General features: G+C 44.0%; 1 protein-coding gene across 3 annotated transcripts in view; it reads left to right on the top strand.

The window, feature by feature from the left end:
* The window catches only part of LOC140719446 (epsin-2-like), a 59,852-nt gene that overhangs the window by 36,092 nt on the left and 8,238 nt on the right, over window positions 1-15,522 (top strand). The window contains exons 6-9 of one of the 3 annotated variants that reach the window (XM_073034121.1): window positions 2,841-2,942; window positions 6,371-6,524; window positions 11,878-12,027; window positions 14,015-14,125. In XM_073034121.1, coding sequence (XP_072890222.1) covers window positions 2,841-2,942; window positions 6,371-6,524; window positions 11,878-12,027; window positions 14,015-14,125 — 517 coding nt within the window. The remainder of the gene's footprint in view (window positions 1-2,840; window positions 2,943-6,370; window positions 6,525-11,877; window positions 12,028-14,014; window positions 14,126-15,522) is intronic. The other 2 variants (XM_073034123.1, XM_073034122.1) reach the window with 2 other exon arrangements.

The raw sequence follows: 15,522 nt of genomic DNA on the forward strand, positions 1-15,522 counted from the left end.
GACAGATAACTTGATTAGGTTAGGGTGAAATTGGGGTTACCGGACAGTGTGGCTCGAAGGACTGGAATGGCCATATCTCTAAATAAAATAAATATAACACTTCAAGTTCTGCTGACAGTATACCAGTTGAATGTGCATCACCAGATGAAATGGATGCTGACTGCAGTTTCTTCCCTCTTTCCTTGCTACCTCCACCACCACCTCAACCACCAAATGATTTGGTGGGCACTCCCAGGAAATGTATTTTAACAAACACTTTGGTCTGTAAGTTTAGCACGTAGAACTTAGCAGGTTATTTCTGCTGACTGTTTCAGCCATTTAACCACTTGTCACTGCAGTAATTTTTTAGCGTGCTCCCAATGTGGCCTTCTCTACATTGGTGAGACCCATCGTACATTGGGGGACAGCTTTGAGCACCTCCGTGACATCTGCCACAAGTGGGACTTCCCGGTGGTAAAATATTTTAATTCCAATTCTCATTCCTGTTCCAATGTGTTGATCCATGGCCTCCTCTTGTGCCAAGATGAGGCCACCCTCAGAGTGGAGGGATAACACCTTATATTCCAGCTGGGTACCCTCCAACCTGATGGTATGAATACTGATTTCTCCTTCCTTTGAACAAAATTCCCCCAGCTCCACCTTCCTCTATTCCCCACTCTAACATTTTACTACTTCTCACCTGCCTATTACTTCCCCCGGGTTCCCTCTCCTTCCCTATGGTCCACTCTCCTCTTCTATCATTTTCTTTCTTCTCCAGCCCTTGACCTTTCCCATCCTCCTGGCTTCATCTATCACCTTCCAGCTAGCCTCCTTTCCCTCCCCCCACCTTTTTGTTCTAGCATCCTCCCCCTTCTTTCTCAGTCCTCGGCCCAAAACATCGACTGTTTATTCACTTTCATAGATGTTGCCTGACCTGCTGAGTTCCTCCAGTATTTTGTGTGTGTTGCTCCACAATAGTGTCACTCAACATGAATTGACTGTGCGAGTTGGATCATGAGTAAGCTCTGATCGAACGTCAGGTCATGCCAAGTAATGCCAGGGTGGCTCAATATTCTGTGTAGGTGAGGATGATTTGCTTTGTATTCCTGCGTATGTTTTATGTTATTGACAATAGCAATTTACGTGGAGCAACAGAAGTCATATGTTTTTCTGCTTTTTGCCAATTTCTGAGTGTAGAAAAGATTAAAAGTTGACAGTGTTTGTATTGATTGTGGTTAGGCTAATTTTGGATCAGTTTCAATTTTGCATCCTAGTTATCAGTTCAAAAGATGAAATATGGCATGGGATATTCCCAGGAATCATCGACTAGATTTAGGTTTAGCACTGGGAGCAGGACGTATCTTTGCTACAGGGTGTTTCATTTTGTGACACTATCTAGACTTGATACTCCTGCCTGCATTTGAAAAGTACCAAACTGCTTTGAGGATGGAGCTTACTGAGCCGTTTTTCTCCCAGTCACCACCGTAAACTTCTTGAAACTCTCCATCGAGGTTCATTGCCTTCCAAATTACCTCTTTATTTTGGGATAATTTTGTTTCATATAATTGCTGAATTGTGACTTTAGTTTTACTGGGTTATGAGCTGGGTGTGCAAAGACTGCATTATATTTTCAAAGTTTATTTTTATTTAGAGGTACAGTGCAGAATGAACCTTTCCAGCCCAACGAGCCACACAGCCCAGCGACCCACTGATTTAACCCTATATAATCACAGGATTTAACAATGACCTATTAACCTGCTAACCAGAGCAACACATATCAAATGCTGGAGAAACTCAGCAGGTCAGACTGAGGAAATGAATAAACAGTTGACGTTTCGGGTTGAGACCCTTCGTTGGGGTTTGTACCTCTTTGGACTGTGGGTGGTAACCGGAGCACCTGGAGGAAGTCCATGTAGTCACGGGGAGAAAGCATAACAGACAACGCCGGAATTGAGCTCCAAACTCTGCTTCAAGCTGTAATAGTGTTGTGTTAGCCACATCCTGGTACAAAATTGGTTTTGTACTTGTGAGCAAAGTATCCTGTGGAAGTAATTCAGAAGATGTGTAGCTCAGTTGGCTGGGTTGAGTTGATCTCTGATCTTGACAATTTGCTTGCAAACGTTCCGCCACCATGCGAGGAGACGTCGTTCATACGCGGTTGGTCATGGTGTGTCCTCCGAATGCTTGCCTTTAAATACTAGGCAATCAGCTGATTGGAGGTCATTTCGGAAACTCATTTCTGATGTGGGGAGGAAATCTTGTTGCTGATTGGGTGAGTGACTAACTTCATGCATTGTGGTCAGAAGTTTTTCCTGCATTATCTCATAAATACATAGAGGCTTGTGTGTGTTTTTTTAAATGGAATTGTTCGTGGAATTTCTTCCCACAGCACAATTGAGTTTCCGAAATAACGTCCAGTCAGCTGATTGAAAATATGAAGGCGAAGCATTTGGAAGACACACCACAATCAACGGTGCACTGACGACGTCTCCTCGTATGGTGATGAAACTAGAGAACAGCTCAGTCAATCCTCTTATTAACATGCATCAACTGAGCAGGCCGCTGCTCACCCTGGATAGACTGTAATTCCCAGAACACAAGGCAGTGGCTGTTTGGTCTTCCTTTTGTGTACATACCTAACCAGTAAATGTAGACAGGTCAGACACTGTCTGACCCTCTTCTTTATCATTCAGCTGGGTGAATTGTGGATCGTTCTTCACCCCTGGAGCTGGTGTTTTCTGCTTTGAGTGACTGAGTGGTCGCACACCAGGGAGATACCTGGCTCCATTGGTCAATATGAGTTGGTAGCCCAGCCAGAGCCTTGATTAATCAGATTCCCATTTCTGGATTGGTTTGCACAGGACGAGCGGCGTCGCCGTGGCGGTGACCTCCGTCTACAGCTGGCGTTGGCAGAGAGCCGGCAGAAGCTACAGATGCCGGGCGGGGGCCCTCACAAAAACGAGGTGTGGCTGTCAACCATCCTTAGCTTTGACTGTGTCTGTAAACATTCATTACATCCACCCAATCTTGCCCCCTTACCTGACAGGGCATTGGAGTAATTTTTGCATTAATCACATTGTTACTATACCACGACTATGAACGATGATATGGAATCTTTAACACTGCCTGAACAAGTAGCTAGCACATCTTTGGTAGCGGCACATTCCTCAGTACAGTGCTGGGATGTCAGAATGTGTCATAATGTGGAGTTAATCTTGAATTCAGCTCTCTATCTACTGATCCCTTACAGGTGCTATTACTTTTTATGGATTTGGATTACATTGAAGGAAACTTAGGGCTGAAACTAAAGCATTGTCTTCATAGGGTGCTATTAGTGTTTCGGCGAAATGTGATGAAAGTAGGTGAAATTTTTGTTGCATAGAATTTGCAGCTGATATTCAGCCTAAAGACTCTATTCTCCATTTATCCTTCGTTATGTTATTAAAACCAAATATTTGGATGCTGAGGGATGAGATCATTATACATCAGAGCAAATTAGGCCATTCAACCCATGATGTAATGGAATAAAGCATGACTGATTTATTCCATCTTGCCTTCTCCCCGTAAGCTTAGTCAACCTTGCTAATCAAGAACCTATCAACCTCCAATGGCTTGGGCTTCCACAGCTGCTTCTGGCACTGACTTCCACAGATTTACCATCCTCCGGCTATAGAAATTCTTCCTCATCTCTGTTCTAAATGGATGTCCTTGTATTATGATGCTGTGCTCTCTGGTCCTAGACTCTTCCAGTACTGGAAACATTATCTCCACATCCACTGTATCTACACCTTCAAGATTCAGTGGGATTCAATGAGATCCTACCCCCCCCCCCCCGCCATTTTTTCTGAACTCCAGTGAGTACAGACCTAGAGCCTTCAAATGTTTCTAAGAGTAAACTGTAGACACAAATTGCCTGTTGCGCTGTGGGCATTTAGGGCATCAGTGAAGGTCCTCCATCTCTGGTGGTGGTCAGGGCTTCCTTCATCATGCCAGTGGTCTCCCCTTGGCTTTCACTACTGTCAGCCATGCAAGTCTGGGTGGAGACTCAAAGATACCATCGCACACAGATGTAGGAGGATTCTTCATTGCTGTTTCTGTGACAGTTTTGTTTGACCAGTCAGGGTTGTTAGGCCCTAAGCTGAACCCCCGTACCTGGAGGGCCGGTGGACAGCTCTTAGTCTGACCTCTACCCTTTGATCTGTCTGGTATGGGTGACCCTACCAAGTGTCAAAGAATAGACGACTCTCCAGCCAACGTAGCTTTCCAGATCATTGAGCCACGCAGGGCTCCAAACTATGACTAGATTGTGATCCTCTTGGAGAATGTTCTAGAATATTCTAGGTATCATGTTCTGTACCTAGCTATGAAGAATATGTGGCAGTTTGGGGAACAGAGTTCATTGGGATTGAGGAATTTCTCTCCAGATGGCTTGAGAAAATGAGAATGAACCTACTGCATGCTGTTACTGAATGAAAGATGCAACTGTTTTCTCATTTGTTTACATAGGCAACATGGGAAAATAGGGGTTATAGTAGTAACACACACAAAATGCTGGTGGAACGCAGCAGGCCAGGCAGCATCTATAAGGAGAAGTGCTGTCGACGTTTCGGGCCGAGACCCTTCGTCAGGACTAACCGAAAGGAAAGATAGTAAGAGATTTGAAAGTAGTGGGGGGAGGGGGAAATGCGAAATGATAGAAGACCGGAGGGGGTGGGATGAAGCTAAGAGCTGGAAAGGTGATTGGCGAAAGTGATACAGAGCTGGAGAAGGGAAAGGATCATGGAACGGGAGGCCTCAGGAGAAAGAAAGGGGGTGGGGGGAAGCACCAGAGGGAGATGGAGAACAGGCAAACAACTAAATATGTCAGGGATGGGGTAAGAAGGGGAGGAGGGGCATTAACAGAAGTTAGAGAAGTCAATGTTCATGCCATCAGGTTGGAGGCTACCCAGCCGGTATATAGGGTGTTGTTCCTCCAAACTGAGTTTGGATTCATTTTGACAATAGAGGAGGCCATGGATAGACATATCAGAATGGGAATGGGACGTGGAATTAAAATGTGTGGCCACTGGGAGATCCTGCTTTCTCTGGCAGACAGAGCGTAGGTGTTCAGCGAAACGGTCTCCCAGTCTGCGTCAGGTCTCACCAATATATAAAAGGCCACACCGGGAGCACCGGACGTAGTATACCACACCAGCCAACTCACAGGTGAAGTGTCGCCTCACCTGAAAGGACTGTCTGGGGCCCTGAATGGTGGTGAGGGAGGAAGTGTAAGGGCAGGTGTAGCACTTGTTCCGTTTACAAGGATAAAGGTGGGAAAGGATGGGGGGGACGAGTGGACAAGGGAGTCACGTAGGGAGCGATCCCTGCGAAAAGCAGAAGGGGGGGAGGGAAAAATGTGTTTGGTAGTGGGATCCCGTTGGAGGTGGCGGAAGTTACGGAGAATTATACGTTGGACCTGGAGGCTGGTGGGGTGATAGGTAAGGACAAGGGAACCCTATCCCGAGTGGGGTGGCAGGTGGATGGGGTGAGGGCAGATGTGCGGGAAATGGGAGAGATGCGTTTGAGAGCAGAGTTGAAGGTGGACGAAGGGAAGCCCCTTTGTTTAAAAAAGGAAGACATCTCCTTAGTCCTGGAATGAAAAGCCTCATCCTGAGAGCAGATGCGGCGGAGATGGAGGAATTGTGAGAAGGATATAGTAGTATTTTTTTTAATTTTTAGACTTTCTTAACTAGTTTTTTTTATCTACAGTATGAATAACTGATATGTCTATTGCTATAAATACAAATATCGTGGAAGGAAATTGCATAAGTGATATTGAGATACAAATCAGACAAGATCTTTTAAAGTAGCAGAGTAGAGTGATTAGACACCTTATTCCAGATATCTAAATGTGAATTAGTGTCAGAGCTGAAGAGAGGCAACTGGAAATCCCTGTTCTGAATTTAACATCAGTTTGGACCTCTGTAAGAGTAAGACGAAATGTCAGACTGGTTGGTTTCTCATTAGTAGTGGGAGTAGTTTATGCGAAGTGAGTACATCAAAATATTGCATCTTTACACTTCCTGTCTTGAGCTTGATGTTGCTCCTGATATATCACTCAGCTTCTGTGGTAAACGCTTGACAAGGGATGCAGACACACCACGTTCTGAGCTTGGCAGAACATGCTCACTGCATTTCCCCGACAGAGATGGAAAAACATCAGTGCCTGCCCCCCCACAGGACATTTCCAATTCAAAACGTTCTGACTGTAATTGCTTAGGGGTGTTTTGTTAATAGATACTTAGAAATGTCTCCACCCATCTATGCAAAGAATGATAAGGGAAAAAAATTTAAAGTTCATAATCACCAGATAAGCCAAATATTCATTTTTTTCAAATATTTATTTTTGCAGACGGCTCTGCTTGATCTGACGGACTCCACTCCATCTCCCCTGGCACAGAAATCTGACCCTTGGGGAACCCCCTTCCCATCAGCAGCCACAGCCAAACCTGACCCATGGGCTGCTGTATCTCGTCCAGTATCTACTGACCCTTGGAAGCAAATGGGTAACATCTGTTGGAGTTATTTTCACTCATAGCAGTTTGGTTGTTCCGCGCGTTTATGGCTGCCTAATCAATAACCAGATACCCTGAAGAGTCAGTTTACAATTATAAAGGCCAAAGTGCAAATCCATGGTCTATCGAGACTAACGGAGGCCTACATGAAGGTCAGGTCTAACCTGAAACTGCGGGCTCAAGAAGGGGTGATAGTTGAAGTGTTGGACTGGGCTTCTGTGGTTCTAGATAAGAGATAATCGATCATTGGCCAATGAACTTCTACTAGAAAATATCTCAACCTGTAGAGGTTTACATGCATCGGTCTTGATTGGAGTTATTGGTATTAATTTGCCGATCTTCCTTGCTGCACACACTCCAACTTGGCTACTCGGCAGAGACTAGGGAGTTGTCCCCCAGCATGTCACGTTGCCTTGAATGGAGGGAGAATATTGGTATTGCATAAAAGAATACTAATTCATTTAGAAAACCTGGTACAGGACCACATGGAGAAAATTGATTCCAAATTAAAACGCTATTGTGTGGTGGAAATTAGAGAAGAAATCAGAAATGCTGACATATCCAGCAAGTCAAGCAGCATTAGTGGTGAGGGAACTAGGATTAACATTTCAGGTCATCAGAGCTGATTGGCCAGAATCATTAGCTCTGTTTTTCTTTCTCCACAGTTTGGCTTACTCAATATTTCTAAGATTTTCTGCTTTTAGTAACAGAAATACACTCAGTGGCCACTTTATTAGGTACCTCTTAGTAAAGTGGCCACTGGGTGAATGTTCGCAGTCTTCTGCTGCTATAGCCTATCCACTTGAAGATTCAATGTGTTGTGCATTCAGAGATGCTCTTCTGCACATCACTGTTAATTATTTGAGTTCTTGTCACCTTCCTGCCAGCTTGACCCAGTCTGGCCATTCTCCTCTGACCTCTCTTATTTACAAGTTATTCTCACCAACAGAACTGCTGCTCACTGGGTGATATTTGTTTTTCACACTATTCTCTGTAAACTCTAGAGATTGTTGTGTGTGAAAATCCCAGATCAGCAGTTTCTGAGATACTCAAACCACCCCATCTGGCACCAACAATCATTCCACAGTCAAAGTGACTTCGATCACTTTTCTTCCCTGTTCTGATGTTTGGTCTGAAGAACAACTGAACCTCTTGACCATATCTACATGCTTTGAGCTGCTGTCACATGATTGGCTGATTAGATAGTTGCTTTGACGAGCAGGTGTACTTCATAAAGTGGCCACTAAGTGCACGGTTCTCAGTGTTCTTAGGAGTAAAACTGACCAAAACGCTAATCAACTAGAATATTCTAAAGATGAAGGTGACTTTTATTTGTCGCCTGTACAATCAAAACATTGAAATATATAGTGAAGTGCATCAGTAACCGACACAGTCCAAGGATGTGTAGGGTGAGGCACTCACAGGTGTCCCAGTGCTTCCAGCGCCAATGTGGCATTCCCACAACTTACTAACCCTAACCTGTACGTCTTTGGAATGTGGGAGGAAATCCAAGCACCCAGAGGAAACCCACACAGTCACAGGGAGAACATACAAACCCTTTACAGACAGAGGCAGAATTGAACCCGAGACAAAGTCAAAAGTAAAATTTATTATCAGAGTACATACATGCCACCACATACAACCCTGAGATTCTTTTTCTGCAGGTATACTTAGCAAATCTAGAGAATAGTAACTGTAAACAGGATCAATGGACAAAAAACTACAAATACAGATATAAATAAATAGCAATAACTAATGAGCTTGAAATAACAAGGTAAAAAAGTCCTTAAATGAGAGTAGTTATCCCCTTTTGTTGAAGAGCCTGATGATTGAGGGGCAGTAACTGTTCTTGAACCTGGTTGTGCGTGTCCTGAGGCACTTGTACCTTCTACCTAATGGTAGTAATGAGGAAAGAGCATGGCCTGGTTGGTGAGGATCTCTGATGATGGATGCTGCTTTTCTACAGCAACATTTCACGTGGATGTGCCCAGTGGTTGGGAGGGTTTCACCCGTACTGCGCTTGGCCAAATCCACTTGTAGGATTTTCCACTCTAAGGCACTGGTGTTCTCATACTGGGCCGCAATGCAGCCAGTCAACACACTTTCCACCACACATCTATGGAAGTTTGCCAAGGTTTTTGATGACATTCCAAATCTCTGCAGACTCCTGAGGAAGTAGAGGTGCTGCCATGCATTCTTAGCAATTATGTTTATATGGTGGGTCCAGGACAGGTCTTCTGAGAAAGTGACACCCAGAAATTTAAAGTTACTGGCCCTCTCCATCTCTGATCCAATTATTACTGGCTCATGGACGTCTGGTTACCTTTTCCTAAAGTCTTCAATCAATTCCTTGGTCTTGCTGAGATTGAGTGAGAGGTTGTTGTTAATGCACCACTCAGCCAAATTTTCAATCTCCCTCCTGAATGCTGATCCACCACCACCTTTGATACAGCCCACAACAGTGGTGTCATCAGCAAACATGTATATGGTGTGGAGCTGCACAGCCACACAGTCATAGGTGCTGAGCTGTAATTAATAAAGAGCATCCTGATGTAAGCATCTTTGCTGTCCAGATGTTGATGTCCAGGTTGTGTGAAGAGCCAACAAGATAGCACCTGATGTAGACCTGTTTCTTCTGTAGGTGAATTGGAGTGCTGTTGTAAAGCATTGCACTGTCCTACTCCTACTCCTCCTGTTTATTTAACCCCCTTTCTATTGATGACTTTGGTTTGATAGTGGTGTAGCATTGTGACAGATTGTATCCTATTGACTAGATCAACCCTAATTGAACACTCATTGTCACCACTGTTGAAAGTCCTGTGGGAATCTTTTGGAGGGAGTGTCCTCAGTAAAATACCTGTTAATATCTAATACATTCATGCAATATCAGGATATGTTATTTTATTCCTATTGTTGTTCCTTTGTATTGTGTACTTTGTGGAAGGAGTCCAGTGTGCGTTAGGCTCCATCTTGACTAACCTTAAACCTCTCTGATCATAGCAAAGCATTTATGTGGGAATATTTTAAATCTGTTCTGAACTGGAGAGCCCCTGAAATTACTACCTTCAGTCTGATGCTCCATAGTTATGACAGAGGTTCAAGCTATCTTCTGCTTGGGTAGTTGAGATCTTTAGCTGCACAGTCAGCCGCATTTTTAACATTTTTATTTAGAGATTCAGCACAGTTTGGGTGGCAGGATGGAGTTACGTGTCTACCAAAGGTAGTGTAAGGCGCTCCTTACCTCCGCTAACCTGCAGGTCACCCTTGAGCAAAGTGTAGCACCTGCTTAGCCCCCTGATCGGGGTCACGTAAAGCCATGTGGTGGATGGTTGTATGAGCAACTGGTGCATATCACAAGTCCTGGTGATGTGACCACTGATGTCAGGCAGACAATCTCCGAAAAGTATTGATAGTCGCTGGGGTCACCCGTCTTGTAAAGACACTGCCCAGAAGTAGGCAATAGCAAACCACTTCTGTAGAAAAATTTGCCAAGAAAATTTATGGAAAGTTATGGTTATGGAAAGACACAGCACATAATGAACAATACATTAACAAGCTTGCACCACCCCATTACATGTATGTGAGCAATTAACCACTAACCTGTACATCTTTGGAGTGTGCAAGGAAACCAGAGTATCTAAAGGAAACCCAGACAGCAGCAGGAATTGAACCCAGGTTGCTGGCATTGTAAAAGTAGTGTAGCATGCCCTCACTGATGCCTATGAACAAATGGGAGGAACATAGCAGGTCAGGCAACACCTGTGGAGGGAAATAGACCGTGGACATTTCCAGCCTCAGGTATGACCTGACCCACTGAGTTCCTCCAGCATCTTGTTATTCTAGAGTCTAGCAAATGCATTCTCTTATGTCTGCTTGATGCTAGTGATGTTACCTGGGACTCCCTAAGATGTGACCTGAGATACTGTGGCTGCGTTGTATTCGACAGACCATGAAGCCATCATCAATACAGAATCCATGGTTTAATGGAAAGTCCCCACTTGAAGTTCCACTGTAACTCAGTTCAATGTCTTATCCACCATTTATTCACTTTACTACTACAGTAGAACATTCTAAGTCACCTACTTTAACATAAAAAACCATTGGACATCGGAGCAGAATTAGAATCGAGTCTGCTCCGCCATTCCATCATGGCTGATTTATTACCCCCCTCGACCCCATCCTCCAGGCCTCACCCCCGTAACTCTTGATGCCCTTAATCAAGAATCTATCAACCTCCTCTTTAGATTTACCCAATGACTTGGCCTCCACAGCCGTCCGTGCAGCAGGTTCCACACATTCACCGCCCTCATAGTGCATGAAGTGGTGGAGGTGGGTGACATTCATACAGTGCTACTGTTTGCATTCCTGGTTTATAGAACCGATCCTTTATTTATCTCACTGGTGTTTCTGTTTCGTTGTTAAGCACACAGTTTTCTGCTGGAGAGCAGTCACAGCATTTCAGAATCAGAATCAGAACCAGGTTTTATATCATCAGCATAGGTTGTGAAATTTGTTAACTTAGCGGCAGCGGTACAATACATGATAATATAGAACAAAAAATAAATAAATCAATTACAGTAAGTATATATGTATATTAAATAATTAAAATAAAAATAGTGCAAAAACAGAAGTAATGTAAACAAATGAAGTAGTGTTCATGGGTTCAATGTCCATTTAGCAATTGGATGGCAGAGGGAAAGAAGCTGTTCCTGAATCGCTGAGTGTGTGTCTTCAGGCTTCTGTATGGTAACAATGAGAGCATGTCCTGAGTGATGGGAGCCCTTAATAATGGACACCGTTTTCCTGAGGCACTGCTCCGTGAAGATGTCTCGGATACTACGATAGTGCTGACTAATTTTACAACTTTCCGTAGCTTCTTTTGATCCTGTGCAGTAGCTGCCCCCCCTCCCCCCCACATATGAGACGGTGATGCAGCCTGTGTGAATGCTCTCCATGGTCCATCTGTAGAAGTTTTCAAGTGTTTTAAGTGACAAACCAAATTTCCTCAAACTCCTAACGAATATAGTCACTGTCTTGCCTTCTTTATAGCTGAATCGATATGTTGGGACCAGGTTAGATCTCAGTTCTCAGTTCTTGGTATATAAATAGTAAGGAGATCCATTAAAACTGTAGTTGCCTTTGTTGTCTCTAGACAGTATTTCACCTAAGATTTGACACTTGTAACAGGTTTTATTTACAGAAATGTCCTGGACATTGGCATCTAACAATCAAAAGGAAATTATTAAGTGTTTTAGTATATTCTGTAATGACTATTAACCCACTGCTTCAGTAGAGCTGAAATTCATTCATTATGTTCAACTGAAAATCTCAATCCATCTTGCAGCAGGTTCCAGGCTGGCTGCCACTGCCTCTGATCCGTGGGGCGCTTCCAGCCACCCCCCTTCAGGAGATCAGCCATCAAGAAGCACAGATCCCTGGGGCTCGGTCGCTCCAGCCTCTGATCGAGACCCCTGGGCGCCAACCTCTCCCCCAGGTGAGGCGTGATAAAAGCACAGAGCAAGTCCAACTACCTATTAGTTCAGCCACATCAAAAACTGGAAATCCAAGCAACACACACACAAATCATTTCAATCTCACTTCAGTATTTTTTGAAATGTTAATCACTATGTCATAGAGTCGAAAAGCACAAGTACAGGCCCTTCAGCCCACCAATCTGTGCTAACCACGTAATCATACACTAATCCCATTTTATTCGCCTCACATTCCCATCAGCTTCTCCCAAGATTCTATGACCCATTTGTACTCAAGAGCAATCTAAATAGCTACTTAACCTACCAGCCAGCCTTTCTTGGGGATAAGTGTGGACACCCAGGGGAAACTCGCTTGGTCAGCAGGCAATACATGCAAACTCAGCACCTAGCACCCAAGCATCCTGACAGAGGATTGAACTCAAGAGCTGCAGCTGTGGAGCAGCAAGTCTACCACTTTGCTGCATTTAAAAGTGTTTTTTTTAAATTACATTGGGCTTATAAAAGAGAAACTCATTTCTGTAGCACATTTCAAGACGTCCCAAAGGCTTTAAGGTTATTGATGTACTTGAGATGCAGCACAGACTAGCCCCTTCCAGACCCTCGAGCCCAGCAACCCCCGAGTTAATCTTAGCCCCTAATCACAGGAAAATTTACAGTGACCTACCATCCGTACATCTTTGGACTGTGGAAGGAAACCGGAGCCCCCAGAGGAACCCTGCGCATTTCACAGGGAGGACGTGCAAACTCCTTACAGACAGCAGTGGGAATTGAACCCAGGTTGCTGGTTCTGTAAAGCATTGTGCTAGAAACACAATGTAGAAAACATGTAGGCAGCTGGCTTACATATGTAAAGACTCCCACAGTTCAATAATTATTAGGTAATCTGCTGTAATGATGTTGATTGAAGGACAGGTATTGGGCTAGGACAAGGGGAAGAACTCCACTCTTCGAAAAGATGTCAAAACACCTTTTCTATCATCTGATTGTACAAGCACCTTCTGTGAGAAGAGTGGGGCACTAAGGGATCCAGTAATCTTTCTCCCTCCAGTAAAACATTCACTGGCTACCTTGAAGGGCAATATCCATACCAGAATCAGGGTATTCAGAGTGTTCAACCATTTGGACACTTAGTATGGTTTGTAGATGAGCAGGATGCCTCCCAAAACTGAGCCCAGTGTCAAAGGAAAGCTGATTTGCATTTCTACAGTGATTTTCACCTTCCTGTTATGTCCCAGTGTTTGTCATTAGCGACTGAACAAGGCAAAACCACTGATCACAGATGCATTCAGATAGAAATTGATCAGTCCTGTTTATGAAATCATCTACATTTGGAATTTATTGAATATGAAGTGTATTGTTCCTAAAAGGTGGTTGGTTTAAGTCCAAGTTTCTATCATTTAAGTGTTGCTTTTTTTAGTTATAAGAAATCATAATTTCTGTGGAAAATTTGAACATATTTTGATTTTTGTTTTTTGAGTAAGGATACTGGAAAGAGACTTTTCAAAACCTTTAGCCTGTCAGTGCAGTTTATATTTAAAATATTACCTCTGTGCAGGTTCCAGTCTCTGTAACTTGTAGCTATGGTTCTGGTTTCATCCTCAGTACATACAGGAAGATGTGAGGTATTAACCATGAGGTAGTGTCTTTGACCTCCAAAACTCAGTCACCATGGAATGGACTGGAACAATGTTAAGTTATTGGACTAGTAATTCACAGATTGTGAGTTCATGGATGTTTTGAAAATATTTAAAGCGAAAGTGTGGATTTTTTTAAAAAATTGGTTGACTAAAATAGCCAGATAGTTGTAAAATATTTCTTTAAGGATATTTTCAAATCTGGGTTTGTAGGTTTGCAGCCCCAGACCAACATAGTTCACTCATAGCTCAACAACAGCATCTCGATTGTGTATTGGGTCTCAATGGAGTGAACAGACTAGTGCAGGAAAGGCAAAAGGTTAAATAACAATTCCCAGCACATCCTCTCTCGCAGGAGCTTCCCCTTTCCACTCTCTCGGCACTGCAGATGCAACTGTGACGGATGATTTCTCTGCATTCAGCCATCTCCGAGGCTCACCCAGGAAAGCAGAAGGACAGGCAACAGGTGAGTTTCCCATTGTACTGACCAGCTGATCCAAGCTTTGCTGCGTCCATTCATATGTTCGCTTGGTCATTTCTCCATCGTTGTGCTCATTGTTTTTCTCTCCATCATCAGGTTTGTTACTTCAGTTCTATGGGCCTTTGGGCAATTTCCTACATTACAGGCATTACAAAAATCAGGTTCACTTGTTAGTACAATTTTATTCAAGATTCAAAATCTTCTCCAGTCTCTCGCCAGCACTTCCCAACATGCTTTACAGTTAATCCTGTACTTCACAGAGGCAACTTGCACATAGCAAGCTCCCACGAACAACAGTTGTTTTGTTGGTGTTGGGTTGAGGGCACTGGGTAGAACAATCTACTTTCCTACTGTATCTTTCACATTTGAAAGCAGACAGGACTGTGGTTTATTTCTATCTGAAAAAATCCAAATCAGTTCTGCATCACTCTCAACCCTGCCCTGAATTGTTGGCCTAGATTTCAGTCTCTAGGATTGGATTCAAACTCCAAACCTGGGGTTCAAGAGGCAAATATGGTGGTAGCAACTGCAGCTGAGACTCTGCTGTTGTTAGTGTCATTTATTATCCAAATAGAATGCTATGCATTCCTTAAGGTTGTGTGGATAAGCTCCCACTACCTATTACAAGGTCCCAATGGTGTGTTTCTCAGATAGCCTCTGACAACTAAGTCCAGCTCCTGGCCTTCACGTGTGGCTTAGCTATTACACCCAATGGAATTGTTTCTACTGACAGGAGCAGGGGCAAAGCTGTGTTACTGGTGCCTTTAAACCAGTCGCTTCGGGCAGATGGGGCTCACCAGCCGTGGTTGGCAGCTCGTCGAGAGAGAAAACTAATCTCAAATCTCCACTGTCTTGTGGCTGTACCCACTCGTGGGGAAGGCTTCAGGAGTAAACCCTGAGGAAAAATCCAGAGCTGGAGTCCCTCAGGCAGTCCTACTCTGAGTTCAACGCTGACTGGCGATTCCTGTGATGACATTGGTGCCAAACTGTATCAGTCTCAGCTGTTCCTTTGGATTCATCAGCTGCGTGGGGAGGGGGAGGCAACAGTTTGCTCACGTAGACAGCTAGGACACAACATCCATGGTTGACTTCAACCAACGGAGGGCCTCAAGAGCGCTGTATCTTTTCAATTTGAGATATTTTAAATTAAAATTAACCTTTTTAGATAGCCATTTGGTGAAATCTGGTATACAGTCTCTCTCTCTCTCTCTCTCTCTCTCTCCCTCTCCCTCTCCCTCTCCCTCTCCCTCTCCCTCTCCCTCTCCCTCTCCCTCTCCCTCTCCCTCTCCCTCCTTCTACCTCTATCCCTCCTCTCAGCCCTACATTTTGACTGAGTTGGAGTTGACGATGCCCCTGCTCCCCAATGTGTAATGCTGGAAAAT

Source organism: Hemitrygon akajei, chromosome 31 (genome assembly GCF_048418815.1).
Source record: "Hemitrygon akajei chromosome 31, sHemAka1.3, whole genome shotgun sequence".
In the NCBI taxonomy this organism is placed as follows: Eukaryota; Metazoa; Chordata; class Chondrichthyes; order Myliobatiformes; family Dasyatidae; genus Hemitrygon; species Hemitrygon akajei.